Here is a 21,714-nt window from a genome sequence, read left to right on the forward strand (position 1 = left end):
AGAATCATAAGATGGTTTGGTTTGGAAGGAACCTTTAAAAATCATAGAATAGAATAGAATCATAGAATAATTAGGGTTGGAAAGGACTTTAAGATCATCCAGTTCCAACCCTCTGCCATGGGCAGGGACACCTCACACTAAAATCTATTTAAGATCATCTATTCCACTCCCTTGTGCCATGGGCAGTAACTTCTCTCACTAGATCAAATTGCTTAGAGCCTTGTCCAACCTGGCCTTGATCATCTTCAGGGATGGGGCATCCACAGCTTCTCTGGGCAACCTGTTCCATTGTCTCACCACCCTCATCATATTTCTTCCTCATATCGAGTCTAAGCCTACCCTCCTTCGGCTTACCATTACCCCTTGTTCTGTCACTACAGACCTTGGTAAAAAGCTGCTCTCTATCTCTCTTATAAGCCCCCTTTATATATAGAAAGATGGCAATTAGGTCTCCCTGAGTTTCTCTTCTCCAGGCAGAATAACACCAGCTCTCTTAGCCTGTCTTCATACCAGAGGTGCTTCAGCCCTCTGATCATCTTAATGGCCTTCTCTGGACCTGCTCCAACAGGTCCATGTCTTTCTTATGCGGGGATCCCCAGAGCTGGATGCAGCGCTCCTGTTGGGGTCTCACCAGACCAGAATAAAGGGGGACAATCTCCTCCCTTGACTTGCTGGTCCAGCTTCTTTTGATGCATCCTAAGATATGTTTGGCTTTCTGGGCTGTGTGTGCACGTTGCTGGGTCGTGTTCAGTTTTTATCTAGCAGTACCCCCATGTCCTTTACACAGCATTGCTCTCAATCCATTCATCTGCCAGACTGTATTGATACTGGGGATTGCCCTAACCCAGGGCTATCCAAGTCCATCTGGATGCACAATGAAGCACTGAAGGAAAGGCAAAGAGCAGACACTTCTGAGACTGGCAGTGGCATCCAGACCATCATGTTTAATAGCAACTGATGGACTTGTCCTCTGCACATTCTCTAATCCATTTTGGCACTCGTTTATAACTTTAGCCTCCACAGCATCCTGTGGCAATGAGGTCCCCAACTGAATTAGGAGCTGTGTGAAAAAGTACTTCCTTTTGTTTGTGTTCAGCCTTTGGGGTCAGGAAGGATGGTTTTCTGCGTCATGAGGCTTAATTCACTGCTGCTCTCCATGGCCCTCAAGGACCTTAGAAAAAGGTGCTGTAGAAATGCACATATTTATCATTCCCTGGTTTTGTAAGTTCAGGTTACAGCCTTTTGCTGCTTCAAGGTCATGGCTGGATCCAAACCCACTGAAACTTGGGGCTTTAAAGGGGATTGGGAGTGCTCCTGCTTCTCTTCACCTTCGGAGCCTGCACTTAATTTGGTAGAAAGGTCCCACACTCTACTCAAGCTCAGGTATTTCCACCCTCTCCAGGCCACTGCGTTTGTACACATTAGTGTGATACCAAAAGACTTCAAAACCCCTCATTTCAGACTATGTAGAAGGAGACGGAGTCAATCCCATAGCTAACATGGTCCTGTAGTTCAAGTTCCCTTGTGCTGCTCACTTTGTAGAGACTGAAGGTAAGGGATGGTCACAGGTTTGGTTTTACTAAAAGGACCTGTATGTTGGGGTTCTTTTGTAAGCCACAGCCTGAACTTCCATCTTCCTCCTGCTGAGAGATAAAGGGAAGCTGCAGATATGGGCAAAACCCTCTTATAGTCCTTCTGTGTGCGGTTTAAGACACCCTTACTGGGCATTGGAAATTGCCTAAAATTATGAGTTGAATTCCTGTTGTCGGAAGGGGAAACATTCGCAATCCAGTTTTAACTGTGCTGAGACTGCAGCATTCAGAAACTGAGCTCAGTGCACCTTCAGGGTTGCTGTAAAATCGGGCCTTGATGTAATGTTTGTTTCTTTTCCTAGCTGCTGCCTAAGAAGCCTATCCCTGTCATTGGGGTAATGTCAGTGGTGTTTGCCAGATGGGGAAACTGAGGCACGGTCATTAAGAGAGAGCACAAAGACATGGAAGGAGTCACAAGAAGAGCACACATTAAAACTTACTTATACCTAGGGCTGCTCAAAGGCTTCTGTTTGTGGTCATCCCCAGTTGCTGATCATACCCAGTCACGTAAGGAACTGGAATACAGCAAAGACTTTCCTGATGCTGGGAGAAGCACTAGGGCTTGAGCTAATTCAGGTCCTTGTCTGGATTTGGTTGCAAACACAGCTACTTGGGCATTCATCCCATTTGCTTTCCTTTCTACCAGCCCAGCTACAAGCTGCCATGGGGTAAGCAAAGGGCCAAATCCAGTTGATGTGTAGTCCCAAGGGGTCTGGATAGACTGATAAGGAGCAAAGACCCAGGTGTCTTGGCCAAGACACCAGCTTTTCCTTTATTCTTTGTAGCCATCTCTTCACTGATAACTCCAGAGGGCCAGGATATGGCCTCAAACACTGTCCCATCACTGCATGCACACCTCAGGGCACTTCCTAGCAAGGTTTTGGCCCCAGCCAACAAGAACCATTCCAGACTCTGCTCAGGCACAGCTCAGTAGAGAGCATTAAGCACTGTGACAAGGCTGGTCTGTTTTGGAGATAGGCAGTTCAACCACATGGACATGAGCTATGTCAAGGCTCTCGGCCTCAGGGGTCATAGATGAGCTCCGGTGCATATGGTTTATGTGGGATGCATAAGTGAGCAGTGACTTGATGTGACACTTGATGTGTCAAGTACATGAGAGATGTGTACTGAGCTGTTTTGTGCATCTGCAACCATGTGAATTGCAAAGCCCAGTTTTGGGTTTGCCAACCATGGCTGTGCCCATGTGAAAGTCTGAGCCTCAGCATGAACACACATTCCCCCTCCAAACATCCCCTCTCCCTGCGGGCTCCCACTTAGCTCCACAGCAAATGCCACTGCTTTTAACCTCCAACTGTACTTCCAATCAATTGCATCCCAGTTCCCAGCACGAATGAGCAGAGATGGAAGCGGGCTGGTCCCTGCCTGATTTCTCTCATTCATTAGGATGACCTTGCCCTCAGAAGCCCTCTTGTGTAACCCTCCCACCCAAGAGCAGAGTGGGAGCATAAGGGAACAGACCCCAAAGGTTAGGGCCTAGAGAACTAATGGGTAGGAATATGACGAGAGGGGAAGTGGAAGTTTTCTAGGATTCGCTGGTGTAGAATCCAGGGGATTTCTGGCAATGTTCATTGTTCCATGGGTGGAATCACTGATGGGGCACTCAGAGAGTATGGGTGATGCTGGCACGAAGGAAAGGCTGATCTTACCAGGATGAGTTGTGTATTCCCCTGGGGAATAAGGAAATACCTGGGAACAGCGTGGAGCAATGCCCAGCCTTCAATCACAGCAGGCTGTACTTTACCTCTGTTAACTGGGATTAAAGTCTGCTTTGCTATTGAGAAACTGAGGCAGAGAGAGATCTAACAGCATGACAACCTCCATCAGCTGCCTTCTGCCAAGAGCCCCATAGGATCCTTGACTTTGCTATGCAATGGCATCTAAACCATCCCTGTGTCATGCAGTCCCTGTCCAGGTAGTAGCCCCATCAGGCCATGTACACATTATACACGAGGAGGAAATATATATATACACATATAGAGGAAATCTAAGGACAAACACAGCTGCAGCTCAGGCCGAGGTGATGTTTAAAAGACACCAAGTACACACACAACATCTGTCTGAAGGTGCTGCAGAGCCCTGGGCCCACTTGCCTTGGGCAGCCACATCTGGGACCAGATGGAGCACATCCGGTTCCCCTTGTCTACCAGGCTTTTCTCTACAGCTGTTTTGCTGGGTCCTAGATTTTAGGGTCCAGTCTTTGTGCTCAGCTGCTTCCTGATCCCACTCACTATAAAGAGCTCCATGTAGAGCCAGGAACTGAGCCAGAACCTGCCTACACCCCTGTTCAGCTACAGACCCATCTTCAATTAATATGGTCTGGAGGGGAGAGCTTAGTCTTTAAGGTAGTTAATCTCATCTCGGGATGAAATCCTAGTGGGTTGGAAATGAATCACCATCTTCAGCATTTTGTTAGAGCATTTCAGATCACAGAGCCCCAGAGAAAAGCCTAGGATGCTTCTTACATCCATCTTTTCACGTGGGAAGACAGAAGCATGGATTGGCAGAGATGCTTAATTGAGAGTATGCATAAATCCTGGGACCAGGATTCAAATCTGGCTTCTGGATGCCCCTGATAGTGTTTCCTCATCTGGCTAGTGTTGAAGATGGAGATGGGATGGTTCAGCTGAGGCTTACGGGCTCTGGAGTTATTTCACTGTGGTTGAAAACCTCTTGGAGCATCCCCGTGTATGACCCATTTCTATGCATTACCCCTCAGCCCTCCCTTACACAAATCCTCTCTTCCAGCCTTTGAAATAGAAATGGGACCAGGATTCTGTCCCCAAAAACCCATCTCCGTCACAGGATCAAGTATTTCCCACCCTTTTAATGCTGTCCCTGCAGGTTGTTACATGTCTGCTGGCGTCCACCCTTAAAGCAGGTGCCTTTCCAGGTTGAAGCTGAGAGAAATAAGGGATCCTAGTGTACATCAATATGGGATGTTAGTGTACATCAGTATGGGATGCTAGTGTACATCAATATCAGTTATTAACACAGCAGGCAGGTGGAATACATCAGTCTCTACAGTGGTGGAGCAAACGTGAGGGGTCCATTCAGATACCTGGTTTTGGCAAGGGAAACAGCAGGAAGGGGGAAGGACAGCGCTCTCCTCTGTCTCATTAGTTGAAGGGCCCTTCCCTCCTTCCCTTTGCTTCCCAAACAGGCTTTGTCCGTCTGAGCTCAGCTCTCAGCACTCGATCCAAAGGTAGAGCTATCAAGGCCAGATCCTGACATGGGAAGCTCCAACTGGAGCTCCTTTAGCAGCCTTTCCAGTATATGGTCTGCATCTGAAATGCATCGCCAGAGACTGAGTGCACACTGAAGTTAGGATGGGACCTAAAGGAGTCCTGCAGTACCTACCAAATCATCCTTTTGTGCTTTAGGTCCTAGTTTCCACTAGATTCTGCTTTGCCAGAAGAGAAGCATGAATCACTGTAGGTAAACTGCTGCTGGGAATGGCCAGAGTCAAGCAAACACACATAGAAAACAGAACTGAAAGGTAATGGATCATAAAACCTCACCCTGAGCACTGATTTCATGGAAGAGGCACTGCTCCAAGACCTGTCCAAGCTCCATTCCTCTCCAGGTGCTATCGGGGTCTAACCCTTCTCCTTGCAGTCACAGGACAGCCAGGTTCAAGCCCTTCTTTACTCTGTGTGCTGTGAGTTTACAGATCCCACTGTGTTTTTCCAGGTATTTCCACTGTGCTTTGCTCAATCTCCTCAAAAAGAGAGATTTCCAAGCAGTTGCAGCTTCTCTGCTAGCAGTGAATAAGAACAGAGCATACTCATTTCCAGTGTTTTCTCACAGTGCCAAGGGACTTAAGCTTTCCAGGGCCAGGTGATTTTCTGCCTCCAGCAAAAGGGATATTTGGTTGGATACCTGGGGACTTCTTGCAAGGCAATGGGAAGCCCCAGGGAAGGAGGATTAGCTTGATGAGAGTGGTTTTCACCCTGCTGCGATGTCAGCCGTGTTCCAAGGTCAGGAGAAGGAAAAGCAGAGGGAGGTAAATCGTGGACGGCAGCCAAAGGGGAGCTGGGGCATGGCAGAGACAGTAGGAGCAGATTAAGGGGAGGGAGCTGGGAGAGGCCCTAGATGCAGCAGTGAAGAATGATGCCCTTCCTGCAGTCACTGTTTTGACTTTTTTCCCCCCCTTTTTTTTGCGATGGAGGATGTGCGTGTGCGCGTGGATGTCTAAGAGTGCCCTCCATTGGCCAGACCCAGGCTGCTGCACCGAGATCCCTGTGTCACCAGCGCAACGGAGGAAGGTGGTGGATGCACAAGCGGGGAAGATGCACGTCCCGCATGGGAGGGCTCTTTACAATGCACAGGATCTGCATAGCAGGGCACGTTGCAGCACTGCCTGCATTCCATGGGCTCCTCCTCCTTGTGCAGAGTTGAAATCCCCGTTCTGTGACGTTGGACACAGCAATTCGGAGGCATCCATCTGGAAAGTGGTGGGATGGGGTGAATCCGCATTTGGGGCTATTCAGATAGAGGGTGAAGGCAGCTGTAGGCAGTCAGGAGCTATCTTCCTGCGGTAATAGTAAACCAAGATAATCCAGGTCTTAGGCTGGAGTTTTCCACCACCCTCATGTTCCTGCTTGCTTTCTGCATGCATCTGTATGCCCCATGCACACCCCATGCCCATCCTAGAGATGCAGGCAGCATGGGGTGTGTGTGAGCAGGGAAGGATCAGAGTATCTGATCCCTGCACCAAACAGCTCACTTTGACTGTCAGGGTCCAAAGTTCACTGGAACCAGTGCAAAGCAGATGCCTGAAGCCCTTGGGCAGCCCAGGTACCACATGAAATATGATTCAGTCCCTCCTTGGTTTTGTTTAAGCTGTGAAGGTCTGACTTGGGTTGTGTTTCTGAACTGTGCCTGCACCAATGGGTGCTGGGGTGGGATGGCAAATACTCAGCAAGAAGGTAGAAAAGATTTCCGTGTCTCTTCTCAGTGGTGTGAGGGTGCAGGAGCCAAGCCACAGGTTCACATCTCCATAACCCTCTGCTTCCTCATCTCCAACTCCTGCACAAGGTAACCAAGCAGAAGGGCCATTGGAACTCAACTTGTCAGCCTTTTCCTGTTAGTTGCTTGGGATGAACAACTGCCTTCTACAGACAAAGATCATTTTTACCCTTGGTTTGTCCTTGTGGAATGCAGGCAAGAGACAGCTCAAGGTAATCCATGATTACCTGTTGTCCCCAAGCTTTACTCCAGACCAGGCACAGGACTGGAAGGAAGGGAGGTGGTATGTCCCCCATGTTGGAGCCAAGGGATGCGATGTCTTCATCACACAAACAGGAATAGCCCTGCTCCCTATCCACCACCTGAGGCAGCAACCACGGGAATATGGGCAAATCTGCCTGTGTGCCATAGGAATGTGGTCTCTGGACTACATGGAATAATCTGTGTTTTCATGCATTTAGTATCACTTCCCCAGCTGCAGGCTGCAGCCTCTGGTATAAATCCCCCTCAGGATTTTCCTGGATTACAGTGTGCAAGATGGATCTCTCTGCTGAGCTGCAGCAGCCGCTCAACTGCCCATTGCATCTTCCCTTCCCTGCCAGGCCCAACACGTGTGAATCCCAAGATCCAGGTGCGGAGGGGATTTTGCCTATTCACATATTCTGCTCTATTCCCACTTCAGCAAGAATGAGCCGAAGGAGGAAAAATATGTTTATGTTCCTTATGGTGAAACCTTCCAGATGGGATTGCGTTCAGGGGAAATCAATTCCGAGACCTAACAACCAGAACACAGCGTCCCATTAACGGGTCTCTTTAGTTAAAGTTTGTTGGCTTTCACAGTGCTTTTCCCAGGGAAGGGGCAGTGAACGGGGATGCTTTGTGCTCGCTGCATCCTCATTCAACAGCAGGTCTGTGGCCAGCGTGAGAAAAACAGGGATTGTGGAGAGCTTGAGGCTTGGGCTGAATCCCATGCGCTGAAGTCACCATTAGGGACCGGATCTCAGTGTAAAGCCTGTCTCCTAATCAGCTCGTTGCTATGGAGGCACTGCTGGCTCCTGCTTCCAGCTGGGAAAGACAGGTTTCCTCATGGGCTGGACCAGAGGTTAAGATGGTCCCTGGCTGGCTTATCAATAGAAAGGTTGGATAGACTTTGGCTTTGCAAAGGTTGTGCCTGCTTGCAAACAACAGAGCTGCTCCTGCACTGCTCTACAGCAAGGGAGAGGCAAACCAGTAGTCTCTTTCAGAGCTAAGCAAGCACATTTCATTAACCAAAGCAGATATTTAAGGTATCCACAGTCATTTACAGGCAAAACCCTCCTGCTAATCAGAATGACCACTCTGGAAATTCATAGGATGCTTGGTTGATGCCTGATGCATCCCCAAAGGAGGCTGTATCCCTGAAATCCAGCTCCGCAGGCAGGCAGGAATCTGGCATAGGAACATGTGCACTGCAGAGCTTTGCAGGTTGCGAACCACTGTCAGGAGTGGGGAACCTGACTCCTGAAAAATTTAAGTGCAGATGCATTTGGGCTCTGTGCTGATTAGAGTCAGGTCCAACAGACACTCAGGGATCCACTGGCAGAGGGTGCAGTGATTGGAGGCTGGGATGAAACAGGGTTTGCAAATAGCAGGTCTGGCTCTCGAGTTGCCTAACCCCTTCTTCCTCAGGAAAGAAAGGCTTTTGCAGACAAGAGGAGATGCAGAGACCAAACTTTGATGAGGAGGGAAACCAAGGGGTGAATGTGGAGATGTGCTTGACTTCTTGCCTTTTCCCAGGCACACAGCATGGTCTATGGGCTTCATTCCTGGTTTTCATGCTCTCCTGGGACTGGGTTTAGCTTCCTGGATTTGGTGGTTGTTCATACAGCTGCTGTGAAAGCTTCCTCTGTTTGCAGTCTTCATAAGCAGAGCTTGGCTGGGGTGGGAGATAGCAGGATTGGTGATGGGAGATGTGGACCCCATGGGACTGTGCTGAGGGTTAATTGCTGCAATGAAGATGTTTTCCCTCCTCCCTTGCAGCAGGTGCCCCTCTTTATGGATTTTTACCCTAATTTCAGTGCCACTGTGCTCCCTAATCATGGATAAACACATTTCATATGATCTGAATTGCTTTGGGGTTGAAGCCCAGGTCAATGTTAGTGTCTCAGGAGTTGAGCTGCTTGCACTCAGGCTTCAGTGCAGAGCCTCTTTACTAACCTGTGGACCATGGAAAGTCCTGGAATCAAAGCAGCAGTCTGATTTGATAGGGGAAACCTTCCCAGGGGTCTAATCTGTCTTACTGAAATAGGGCAGCAGCTCTGGTTTGGAGGCAGCAAAAACTGCAGGGCCAGGGCAAGCCTCATCTAAGTGGAAACTCCTGATTTCCTCTACCTGGGATGAGCCTATAGACAGGGAAGGAAATGGCTGGGAAGGTAGGAAGGAAAAGGTGCCATGGGTGTATGTGGGAGCAGCTCTGCCTCATGCACTGAGGGTCTGCCTCTCCTGCCTGACAACCTGCATCCTCTCCCCAAACATGGGATGCACACTGCATGGGGATGGGGTACAAAATGCAAAGAGTCCTGCTATTGGCAGTGTTTCCCCCTCTTTCTCCTTCCCTGGAAAGAGGGGAAATTGAGGGAAGGGAGAACAGGAGGGTCTTGGAGGGGTAAGAAAGGGAGACTTGTGAGAGTGCAGAGGGCATGGGAGAGGGGATCTGGGCTATGAAGCACTCCAGGAATGGGTCCCATAGGGCAATGCAGGATGGATTTTACTTTTGCTTCAAGGGGCTGTGGAGGCTGAAGGAATTCCTGGGGCTGGCAGGGAAGACTCTCACTCTGGAGATGCTCTATGCCCAGCTACAGTACTGCAGGCTTTGGGGTGTCCTGAACACACAGGGGTGAAAGGACAGGTGGATGCCTGATGTGGGAAGACCTAAAATCTGCCTTTATTGCCCTTTTTAAGTCCTGTACTGGTCGCATGGCTTCTGTCTGGGCTCAGGGTTAGACCAGGGTTTGGATACTGAACAACAACTCCCTTCCCCTGCACTGGTTTTGTGGAAGGGGATAGAGGAGAGAGAAAAGGAAGGACACAAAGAACTGAAACAATAGGGGCTGGCAGAAGGCAAAGAGGAGGCAGAGCCCAGCAGCTTCCATCCTACCTTATCCAGGTTCATCCTGGCTCCATTGGGATGGAGAAGGTGGAATCTCCCTAATAAAGGGATAAATGGTGTTTGCTTTGGGGAGGTGGTTTGAAATCATTGCAGATGCTCTGCTTAGCAGAGTGGCACTGCATGGCATAGGGCACGGAGAAATCAGGGTTACAGCTATGTTGTGCATCACTGTTAGTCCCTCCTGGGGGTTAGGGCATCCCTGGAATGGGAACAACCTCAAACCTGGGATGGGGACATGGGTCTTCATCTTCCCCCCACTGGGATGTGCTGGGGCTGGAGATGCTGTTTGGATTCTCAGCCTCGCAAAGGGTTAAAAAAAAAAAAACCCAAACAAACCACAAGAGAAAACAAGACCAAATCCCAAATTTCTTCTCTTTCTCTCTCCCCTCCTTCCCTTCCATTTTTTTTTTTTTTTTTTTTTTTTTGTTTTTTCCAGGTGTTGCTTATGGCCACAGGAGGGAGCTCAAATCCAGACATGGGAGTATTGGCTTGATTTCAGATCCAGAGCCTCTTAAACTCTCGCTTTTCCTCTAAGCTGATCCCTGTTATGTCCAGGATCTGGCGCCTGCTTGACATTTACTTTGAGTTCCAGAGGACCAGAGACCTAGGATGAGGAGCATTGGATCTGCCCTGAACCTGCTTTTGGTATCGCCACTCTACTTTGTGTGGACCGTGGTCGCTCTGGACCTGGCACAAAACCCTTGCACCACTTTGGTCCAAGGGAAATTCTTTGGGTATTTCTCCTCCTTTGCCGTCTTCCCGTTGAACTCCTCTCTCTGCTCTTGGATTATCCAGAACCCTGACCCTCGGAGGTACACTTTGTACATGAAGATCCTAAAACCCGCCGGCATATGTGACCACCAGCACATCCGCACCTACCAGTTCGACTCCTTCCTGGAGTCCACCCGCACCTACCTGGGCATGGAGAGCTTTGACGATGTGTTGAAGCTCTGCGATGGGTCCACCCGCTTTGCCTTCCTCCAGTCCAACAAGCAGTTCCTCCAGATGAAGCAGACAGCACCACCGGGTGTGGAGACCTGGCCCATGCGGTGGAAGCCCACAAAGGCTCAGGAGAGGGACTTCTCAGTGGAGTACCTTGTGGTCGGCAACAGGAACCCTAGCAAAGCTGCTTGCCAGATGCTCTGCAAGTGGCTGGATGCGTGCTTGGCCATCAGCAGCAGCTCCCATCCGTGCGGCATTATGCAGACCCCATGCTCTTGCTCAGGAGGGGAGGTCCTGGATCAGGCCAGTGAGATCATTGGCATCACGAGGAAGAAGGAAGATTGTTATAAGGATGGAATTTATTTGGAGAACTGCATGAGCAGCCCTAAAGACAGCAGCGGAGCGGAGTTTTTGGGTGAGTGGATGGTGACAAGGGGAGTTTGGGAAGGAGTGAGGGGTGGTTGGGTTCTCCTTTCCTGGGTATCACACTGTCCCCATCACCTCTGTGTTTGAGTATGTGGATGACTGGTATGCAAACCTTATTTCCTCGTTGATAGGCAGGTCTGGTAACCTTTGGTGGCCCTTTATGAGCCTTTACATGGAACTGCAAAGCAGCTTCCCCCTAAATACACCCCAAATAGTTTCATTCATTCGTTGTGCCTTGCTTGTACTTCTGCTGCCTCAGAGGTGCTGAGGGGAGATTCTTACCTGAGGGTGAGCAGTCTTCCAAAGTAATCACAGATGTCCTAGAAAAGGCAGGATCCAAGCTACCTCCTGGGGCAGGGTGCACTCAGCAGCCTTATCAACCATTTTAATTCATGGGGAAAACTTGATTCCTGGGTCTGGGTTGAGGGAACAGCAACAGAAGGAACACTCAGCTTGTTCTCAGACTTATTTTCCTTCTGGAGGCTTTCAGACAGAATGTTTGCTATGCTGCTTCCATGGGGTTACTTGGGGCTCATTCCTCAGATGTTTACGTCACTGGTGATCTTGATTATAGTATAGGCTAGAAAGGGATAAGGGAGGTGGAAGAGGGATGAGAAGAAGGGCTATGAATAAGGGTGAAATGCTTCTGAGGTCTGATCTGGGCACTGGTTTGGGGAAGAAATGGTCATTCCGGGGATCCAACATGGTCTTCATCGGTGCTACAGTGTGATGCAAAGCAGAAAGGAATCGGGTGGTCCAAAAGTGAACCCTTTATAACAGTGCCTGTGTCAGATCCGCTCTGATGTGTTTATTCTCAGCTCTCATCCCACCTGCTGGCATGTAGGTTATGTAAAGCGGAGGTGTGATGCTAAATAGGAATCTGGGAGGCAGGGAAGGGAGCCTCGAGTTTGGCAGGGTTCAGGATCACACCTAACCCTCACCCCAGGGTCTCATCATCTTCATGTGCTGGACCAACATGTCCTCTGCCACCAGGAGAAAGCTGGTATCCATCTGGGTCTGGACTCTGGGGCTCCTGCATGGCTTTTACAGCCACCCCCAGTGAGGGGGGAGTTGCTCAAGGCAGGGAGAAGGAGGCTATATTTGCTTGCAGTGGGAAGAAGGTTACCAGGCACAGCTCCAAGCTGTGCAGCACGGTTTTCTTACAGATCGCAGCCTGGCATTAGCAGAGAGATTAATCTATGATCAGGTACTAGTGCTTTCCTCAGAATATTTGGGGGGAGATTTTGCTTCTTACTGATCTGTGAGTCAATACGTGAAGGCACAGAGCCGAGCCATAAATCCTGCGTATTCCCTCTCCACATTCCAGATTCCTTTTGCAATGCCCTTTACTCGTGTGTGAACAGCTTGTGAGGAGCACGGTGCTGCCTCCTCGCAATGATGAGAGCTTCGTGAAGTCATTTGGCTTGGGTTTGCTCATTGGGTGATTTCTTCAACGTGACCTTTCCCATCACAACCAAAGGTGAAATTTGAAATGAGATTTTGGGCAAATCCTGAAGCATTCGAGCTTAATATTGGCTTTTGTAAAGATCTTTTCTCATCCAACTCGAGTGCTTGCATGCTCCCAGAACACAAATATGAAAGAGGCTCAGTGGTGGCTGAGTCAAAATCCTTTTTGGGTCTCAAATATTTGTAGATCATTTTTTTGCTGGCTGCTCACATCTGCTCCATATTGAAGATACAGAATTATCAGCATCACTGGTGGGATGCCATCCACATAGAAACGATGCTTGCAGGGTGCCCAGCCTCTCCATGTGCTGCTCTGTCTGTCACTGTGTCTGTTTTGATTCTTGCAAAGGCTTCATCAGGAAGATGGAGGCGAGATCCAATTTGGACAGAGAGCCAGCAATCCCGTAACAGCATTTTGTGGGTGGAATATTTTGATAGGGTTCCCAATTTCCAAGTGCTGATGCTGGTTGTTGCTGTCATTGTTGCCTTGATTGTATTTGTAGCATGTTTTTTTCTCCCCTGAAAGCTTTTCTTTTCTCCCCTTGCTTCTTTCTGAGTCATTTGTTGTTTCTGGGCCTTTCTTGACACTTTCATCTTCGAACAAATGTATACGTGTGTGTTATGCTAATCCAGCCTGATGAATTTAAAGCGCATAAGGAATTGCCACGTACCAAGACACCATCCCAAAATGTGGTGCCTGACTTTTCCTGATGTCTCTTTTCTATATCTTGGATATTTCCATACCATATAGATGGCTGAGAGTCTACAGATCTACTTTGGAAGCAGCTGCGCTTTGGCTCACAGTTTATGGGTGAGATCCCTTTGAGAAGTTAAATCCCCATCCTTGTGTGCTGGTGTACCAAAGGATGGAGAATGCATGTGTATGGCTGTGTGTTAGGTTAGGGGGTGTCTGAAGGCACTCCAGAGCAGGCTGAGAATAGATCTGTTGGGCTGGACATTGGCTTTGGTGGCTGAAGAGCAGAGATGGGAGATGAACTGCTACCAAAGCTGGAAGTGGGAGCATGACCTTTAGCTGTAGAGCTCCTGGTACTCTCAAGAAACAGCCTGGTTTCATGCATAACCAATAAGTTTAGACTTGGTTCAGGTAAATAAGGGATGTTTGTGGTCATTTACGAGTGACTTCACAAAGTAACTCCGCTGAAGTGACCCTGCCTTGTCTGCAGCATCTGTTCTTCAATGTCTGGAGGTAGGAGAGACCGCTCCAAACTGCTTCCTGGTTTAGTGAGACACCCTTTTTGCACTTGCTGTCCCACGCAGACGTTGTAGAGGTCACATAGGATGGTGGTGGGAAGAATCTGTCAGGGTGCAGAGGCGGCAGGAGATATTTCTGTGTCTTGCTGCACATGGAGCTTGTCCTAGTGATCAGCAAGACATGCTTGGAAACGTATTGTTGACACCAGCCATATCTCCCTATATCTCCCTTCCTTGCTGTAACTTCCAACAAGTGATACTCCGGGAAGGCTTGAACAGGGAATCTTTTTTCTAGGAGGAGACAATTCAACAAGGGAACTATTTTTCACCAGCATGAGTTGTCCCTTGGATGACTCTGGCAACATAGGAAGAAGGCAGAGACTGGTTGTAGATTCCAATGTTTAAAGGTGAACTCTCTCATACGAATGCAAGTTGGTATCCCTGGAATAGGCCCCCACACTGGTTTGTGGTAGGAGATCAGTGGGTTGAAATGGGAAAGCTTCCTGAAACATGGAGACTCCATGGGCTGAGAATCCTGGTGAACCTCGCAAATGTGAGCTGGCTTCACTGTAATCAGAGCTGGAGCCTTGCTGGTGTGACACTGTAATGAGAGAAGGTTAAATATCTGCTTAAGTGCTGTGCTGAGTTAGGCACTTGATGAATACCTAATTAGTCTTGTCTCCATGTAATCTGCTCCTGGAAGGCCATCGAAGTGCTGCCACATGTTGGTGGCCCAAAGAGATAATTAGCTTTCTCTGGTCCTTCTATTCTTTATGACCCCATCCTGGAAGGATCCAACATGCTGACTGTAAAACAGGGTTAAATGTGTGCTCCTGGAATATATTTGCTCCTTGGTAATGTAGATGGCTTCAGAGCTGGAGGGATCTTTGGGTCGAATGAATCCGGTTTCCTGTCTTCGCCAGAGAATTTACTGAATTCATTCCAGCAAAGAACTTGAAACTGGGATTAAATGGAATTTCTTAGTTCTCAAAAAAAAGCCTGAATCAAGATATTGCTGGCATCAAGTGCCAGGGATTTTCCTGCCTCTTCTGCTAAACTTTTCCCTTCATTTGCTGTCCTCATTGCTCTGAGCAAGTACAGACCTTCCTTCCTCATACATGTTCATCACTCCTATTTTGTTAGTGGTGTTTCACCTTTCAGCCCTTAGAAGTTTTTCTACTTCTGTATGCTAGATTAAAAGGGCATATAGCACCCATTCTCTCCTGTTTGAAGAAGCATTTATAGGCACATGAGCAAGTTGCTGCTTAACCTCTGCTGCATTAAGTAGTCTGAACTCCATAAATCCCTCCCTGCAGGACACATCCTCCAAAACTCAGTTGTTGTTGGGAAACTTTGCCTTATGTTTGGCCTGTTCTGCTGCCCAGAGCATGATGTCTCCTCAGCAGGGCTGAGCTTCTGCCTGGCCCTATGGCTGAGTGACTGCTGAAGAGGGTCTATGGTGTGGGAGAGCAATCAGAGACATAGGGATAAATGAATGAATTGCCATCCTCCCTGCTGCAGGAATCACGTTCTGTGGCACAGCTCTCCTCCCCTTGACTCTTCCCTAAGGGCAGGAATAACATGATAAGTAATTTCCTATGTTTCTGGTGAGTTTAGTGACCATCAAAGCTCAGAGATTGATAGGGAGTTGTTAGTAATTGCCCAGGATCAGGATCTCAAACCTCTATTTGCCATCTTCAGCTCCTTCTTACAACACAGTGTACAACACTTTACTCTTCCAGCTAGAGTCCCCCAGGCCCAAACAACAGCTGAGCTTGCAGAGGAAGGTGTTTGGCTTTGGATTTGCCTCCGTTTTGGGTTTGCCAGCCAAATGGCCGAGGGCTTTGGATGGGTGCACTTTCATTGCCTCTCCTCCTCCTGGCAGGCACTTGCTGAGTGTGCTTGGGGAAGGTGTGCTCCTTTCCAGCTCCTCGCTTCTCCATCTGTGTTTGCCCTTGCTGTCTAGTCTGTACATCCTTGAGTCCAGAGCTTGGATACAGTGCGAGATCACCAGCGAGACATGGGACAAGAGAAGGTTGGGTTTTGTTCATGTGTTAAATTTCCCTGTTCTAACCCCAAAAAAGCATTGTGGATTTTGTCTGAATCTCCCCAGCCTAAGTCCACACCTCATTAGGTGTAAGCAAGAGCCGATACCAGTTTACAGCTCCTAGAGGAGGAGGTTGAACAGAGCATGGCACTTGGCAAGCAGGTCACCTTGTCTCCTGCAGTGAATCCCCGCTGGACCCATATAAGGGTGTCCCTCTTGCATGCAGTCAGTGGGGTGTTTTATGGATGGGACAAGTGTGGGATACTCCTTCCTGGGTGCTGAAAAGGGAAGATTCTGACTCAGTTTAAACAGTCAGATCTCTGTGATCTGTACAAGCCCTGCCTGCCCAGCAGTTTTCCTCTGAAGTTATTAAAGATCTTACTAGAACAGAAGAGGAATATAATATAATATAATATAATACGGTACAATATAACAGAATATTTTCAGTTGGAAGGGACTTACAATGATCACCTAGTCCAACTGCTTAACCAGTTCAGGGCTGACCAAAAGTTAAAGCATCTTGTTAAGGGTTAAGGGTCCAAATGCTTCTTAAACACTGTCAGGCTTAAACTACCAACCACCCCCTTAGGAAGCCTGTTCCAGTGTCTGGTTACCCTCTTAGAAAAGAAATGCTTCTTAATGTCCAGTCTCACCTCCCTAATGCAGCTTTGAACCATTCACACACATCTTGTCACTGGATCTCAGGGAGAATTGGGCATGAGCTAAGAGCGCTGTGGTCCTCGCAGTGGCAGAGCAGAGATTTCCTGTGTCTGTGCTGTTTGAGAACTAATTTCACTCGTGCATGTGTCTGCATGGAGATGTCCTATTTGGAAGATGGGAGGGGGGAGAGGAAAATGAGCAAAGTAAAGTTCCATTGTGAACCCAACAGCTTGTGGACATGATCACAATGCAGAAACATCAGCAATTACCATCTGAATGCGCTATTGTGGTAACAGGGAGACTAAAGGTGGAATTCATATCCAGTTGCTGAGGGAATTTCACAGGCAACTACTCCCATTACTGCTATGAGGGGGCTTTCACCAGTGGCAGCCTAGTGAAAGGCTCAGCTTTTCAGTTGTGCTTTTTGGTATGGTTTGATTTGCCATTGTTTAACATCCTGTCATATTCAGCACCCATAGCAAAATGGTTTGTATGGGAATGCAATAGTTTTGTATGGGAATACAGGGTGAAATTTAGGTTCAGGGAAACACAGACGCCAGATTCCAAATAGGCACATCTGCAACGTAGTTTTACAGCTTTAAGTGCTGAATGTGAGAATGGGGATGGTAGTTCTGGAAGGGAGAGTGGACAGATTCAATTTTGGCCCTTTTTCACCACCCACCCTGAAAACCTGATGTATTTAGGCAATGGAGCAGGCTAAAATGGGAAACATTGTCTTTCCAATGGAATTAGATCCATGGAGGTTTTCACGTGTCTGAATTGCGTTTGAAGTGCATGATATCCATGGGTTTCCTTGGTGGATCCTATCTGTCATGGAGGATACAGCTATGGGGTTTCTCTCAGGTTACCATGGATAGAAGCTTTCCCTTTTCCACTTCTGGTTATCTCTTATCCAGATACAGCTCCAGAAGATTTTGGGTGAAGCCAGGATTTAGCAAAGATAGTGCTTAACCCGTCTGCCTTAGAGATATATCAGACAACAGATCCAGGAAGAGAGAACGGCTCTGACTTTAACAGGACAAGAACAGAGGCTTAGCAGGGTTGAGAGCTTATCCATGAATACTCGTAAGTGTGAACATGGGTTCTCTAAGCAATCTCTTTCCACACTGGACAGAGCATCACTATAACCTCTGCAACTCATCTCTTCTCTCTTTCTTTCCTTTCTCCATTCTGATAACCAGTGGTATTTTACACCTCTATAGGTGCTGATTCTGTCTCCTGTGAGCCCATCTTCCCCCAGGACAGCACTGAAGCAGCTTGGGCTAAATAGGTTGGAAAACTGGTTTGGGATTCTCAGCAGGTATTGTCTAGTGTGGCTCTATGGCACTTGAACCCGGGGAGAATTCAGCAACTCTGTGTCCTTGGGGTGGCTGTGCCAATGTCACCTCCAGTCCTTGAATCTCCATATAGCACACTCTCTTCTTGCTCTCACTGCAGACAGCAATTTGATACTGATATTCTACACTTCAGCCTTCCATCATGATGAAACAACCAGGCTAGGCAAGGACGTCCTTTAGAGCATCATCAGAATTGCAGATCTGTTGTGTTTAAATAGATTCCTTTTTGTTCCCTGGCTAGAGTTTTGATAGAGCAGTAATTGCCACACACCTCATTAAGCTGAATGCTCTCAATAGGTCTTGAGTGGTCTGTGCCATTAAGCAGTTACTTGCTTGGGATAATCCCAGTGTTTAGAAGCAGTGAGGAAGGGACAGGGAAGCCTCCTGTGGAAACCGGGCTGCCCTGGCAGGGCAGTTGGGTTTTCCCATCATTTTGGGGGCAGTTTGAGCTGTTTTCTCCCTGCTTTGATCCACATGAACACCAGCAGCAATGGGGAACAGCCACTGAGCAGCTGATGTTGATTGCTGTAAGTGCTGTAGCAGTTTATGTGCATGGAGATGATACAGCAATGGATATGGGACTGCAAGAAGCACGGTAGGATCCTAAAGCACAGGGATGAAGTTACTATCAAATAAAAGGGAGTTTCATCCCTCCCTATGTCCTCTTTCTGGGGGCAGAGGTTTTGGTATCTTTCTGCTGAAGGTGCCCAAACCAAAGACAGACTCAAGTTTAGTGTATGGTGTTGAAAGCAGAAGAAACAGCTTAGAGTATGGGTGCTTTCCCTACTTGGTTTTATTGTTCCTGCTTCTGAATCTGAAGTGAAGGACTAAGATGCAGGTTATTGGCTCCTTGGCTCTTGTTGAAACCCTGGGACTGATGCAGAAGCATCTTTGGCATCAATCTGTCCCTAGGCAGAGTTGCTGTTTCAAGATCTACTGGAGGCTGGGATAGAACGTGGTCTACAATGACTTCATCACGTGTCCCTGCGTCTCCTGTCCCCCAGGTTATACCCAACCATGTAAAAGGCATTATTCAGTGATTTGTGTGCACTTCATATCCAGGCCTATGTGCTGTCACATATGTGTCCCCTTCCCATAACTTGATTCTATTAGCCATTTTCATCTATACTTGTTATCTGACCCAGACTATGAACAGGATGCCATTTCTACTAGTTCTGTGGTCAGAAGTAGGAGTGTGGAAGAAAGGCATTACAGGATATGTGCCACAGGGAAGACTGCAGTGCAGGTCCAGGTTGCCCATCAGAGACCTGTATATGGGTCCAGCCTAGAGCCCAAATGGGGAAGGAAGCAGCTCTGTTGTACAAATGCTTCTTGGCTTTAAAGTTAGTGCCCCTGTGGGGCAACCAAGCTAAAAGACAGGGATGCTGTGCCTGTGTACCTACCCCCAGGCAAAATGGCCCTGAAGAGGAAAAGATGCAGGGATCAGGTCAGTCCCAAGGTAGAGAGGTATTTAAAGAGATTGCTCTTCATGCTTCTGTGCTTTTGGGCCACTGTGGCTGAGGACCCATCAAGGAGAACAACAGAACTCAAGGGAGAGCCAGGATGAGTCCCACCAGCTGCCAGGGCAAGGATGGCTTTTATCACTCAGCAGCTGTTGCATGCAATGTGCCGCTGTTCAGTCCCTTCCCTCCTACCAGCCCTGGTGTCCCTGCCCCACAGGGCAGTACCATGCTTTGAGCCTGTTGTCATCACAGCTGGTGACAAGCTCAGTGGGAGTTTTGTCTTGGCTACCTTTTACTTGCTGTAAGGCAAAGGAAGTGAGGAGTTATAAGCTTTTCCAAGCCTTCAAACACAATGACCCATCTTCACTCCTGAGCCTGATGGGTTGCCCCAAACTTGCCGTCAGGAAAGGAAAAGTGGCATGCTGTCATTTCTGCTATTCAAAACAGGGCGTTGTGAATAGTGGAAAGGATGAAGCCTCATTTACTACTATGTGAAGCCCTGTATTCCCCTACTGTGACAATCACAGCTTCTCTCATTGCTGCTGATACACAAACCATTGATGACCCTCATCTTCCACCAATGCGCGTGGGCTTGTCCTGCTAGCAGCACCCTTGTGGGTCCCCTAGTCATGTTGTGGACACGAGGTAACACATCTGGATCATTGCTAGCCTGGATGGTGTGTGAAATAAACCAGATAACTGCTGTAACAGCTATGTTTTTGGTGAGTGGAATCACTTAGGCTGACCCCTCTGCATGGACAAACCAGGATGCAATTTCAGACACCTGAATGAGTCTGTATGTGCTGCACAGGGCTTGTGCGTAGGTACCCACATCTGAGCTGGGTGCCATGGTCTAGTGTGAGGTGTCCCTGCCCATGGCAGGGGGTTGGAACTGGATGATCTTAAGGTCCTTTCCAACCCAAACCATTCTATGATTCTATGGGATAAAGGAGGCAGAAGTGCATTGCTCTTTCTCTGTGATTTTGCTTGGATTACGTTCATTTCATTTTATCTTCATGCTGAAAAGGTAAGCTCTCTGCTATGGGCACAGTCCAGGCTGAGGCATCCCTGCCTATGGCAGGGGGGGTGGAACTTGATGATCTTAAGGTCCTTTCCAACCCAAACTATTCTATGATTCTATGATTCATCTCATTGTCCAATCCCTTTGCTGTGTCTGTGTAAAGGACTACTATGGCTGTTCTGCTTTTGCTGCACCATTGCATTGATGAAGTCTACACTTCAAAAGGCAGCACTGACAAACCCAACAGCTTCATCTACCTCACACTTAAGTCAAAACCCTATCTACTCACCTTTGCTCCTTCCCTCTGTACCTTTCTCCACCATGACCCTCTCGCTGCAAATGAACATCAAATCTCAGCAGGGGAAAATGCATTCATTCAGCAATTAAATAATCGACTGCTCCTCTGGCAAAATGAACTATCTCCTGCCTTTCTTGTGTTTTACCTCTTCTTCCCCCCCCCACTTCCCCCCCTTTCTTTTTCCCTCTTCTTTCTTCTGCCCTCTGGTGAGATAAGGCTGCAATTCCTGGAAGCCATTTTAAATATTCATGTTTTAATTAATGGACTTTATTGCATGGACTCTAAATAAGATAATAAAAAGTCGGCCCGAGGCACAACACATTTTTTTTGTGTTGTTTGTTCTTGAAAGGGGACTAAGAAGTAAAAAGCTTAATATGTTTCCTCAATAGACATTTGAAAGGTACACAGAAATCACAGCCCTGGGTCATTTAGCCAGTGGGTTCTTCGTAACCCACGTGCTGCTGAGTATCACTTTGCAATGTGCCATAGAATCATAGAATGGTTTCAGTTGGAAAGCACCTTAAGTTCATCCAGTTCGAACCCCCTACCATGGGCAGGGACACCTCACACTAGACCATGGCACTCAAGGCTCTGTCCAACATGGCCTTGAGCACTGCCAGGGATGGAGCATTTACCACTTCTCTGGGCAACCTGTTCCAGTTTGGAGCATGTTGTAAATCCATGTGTCTCTTGCAGGGACTGATTCCTCTGGGTGACCACCAGTTTCTGTAATGGGGAGAGTAAGACAGTGATTTGCATCTAAAGGATGCACAAATAGAGATAGAAGCTGGACTGTATTTGGGGCTGAATGCATCCTTTTGCATCCTGGAAACTGAATGTGTTTGGTTTCGTTTGGATGGTGTTTTTGACAAAAGAAAATAGAAGGAAGTCTTGGACTAGTCCTCTTCCCCAATATTTCTGAGTTGAAAAGCCCAAATATTGACTGTATATTTCTGAAATGGATTTTGCTTTTACTGAGACAAACAAGTCGATCGAATGCTTGAATCTGTGAAACATCTGGTATTGCCAGTTATGTATTTTTGCCAAAGAGAGAAGAAAGATAATGTTAGCTGAAACTTTCATTCTATGTG

General features: G+C 47.8%; 1 protein-coding gene across 10 annotated transcripts in view; it reads left to right on the top strand.

Moving 5' to 3' along the window:
• The window catches only part of ADGRB1 (adhesion G protein-coupled receptor B1), a 282,952-nt gene that overhangs the window by 70,471 nt on the left and 190,767 nt on the right, over nucleotides 1-21,714 (top strand). For all 10 annotated transcript variants that reach the window (XM_061374169.1, XM_061374177.1, XM_061374166.1 and 7 more), the window contains exon 2: nucleotides 10,166-11,086. In XM_061374169.1, the coding sequence (XP_061230153.1) occupies nucleotides 10,339-11,086 (748 nt within the window). In that variant the 5' untranslated portion in view covers nucleotides 10,166-10,338. The remainder of the gene's footprint in view (nucleotides 1-10,165; nucleotides 11,087-21,714) is intronic.

Source organism: Neopsephotus bourkii, unplaced genomic scaffold (genome assembly GCF_033783945.1).
Source record: "Neopsephotus bourkii isolate Nb327-2 ecotype Australia unplaced genomic scaffold, CSIRO-AGI_Nbou_v1 NB_1637, whole genome shotgun sequence".
In the NCBI taxonomy this organism is placed as follows: domain Eukaryota; kingdom Metazoa; phylum Chordata; class Aves; order Psittaciformes; family Psittacidae; genus Neopsephotus; species Neopsephotus bourkii.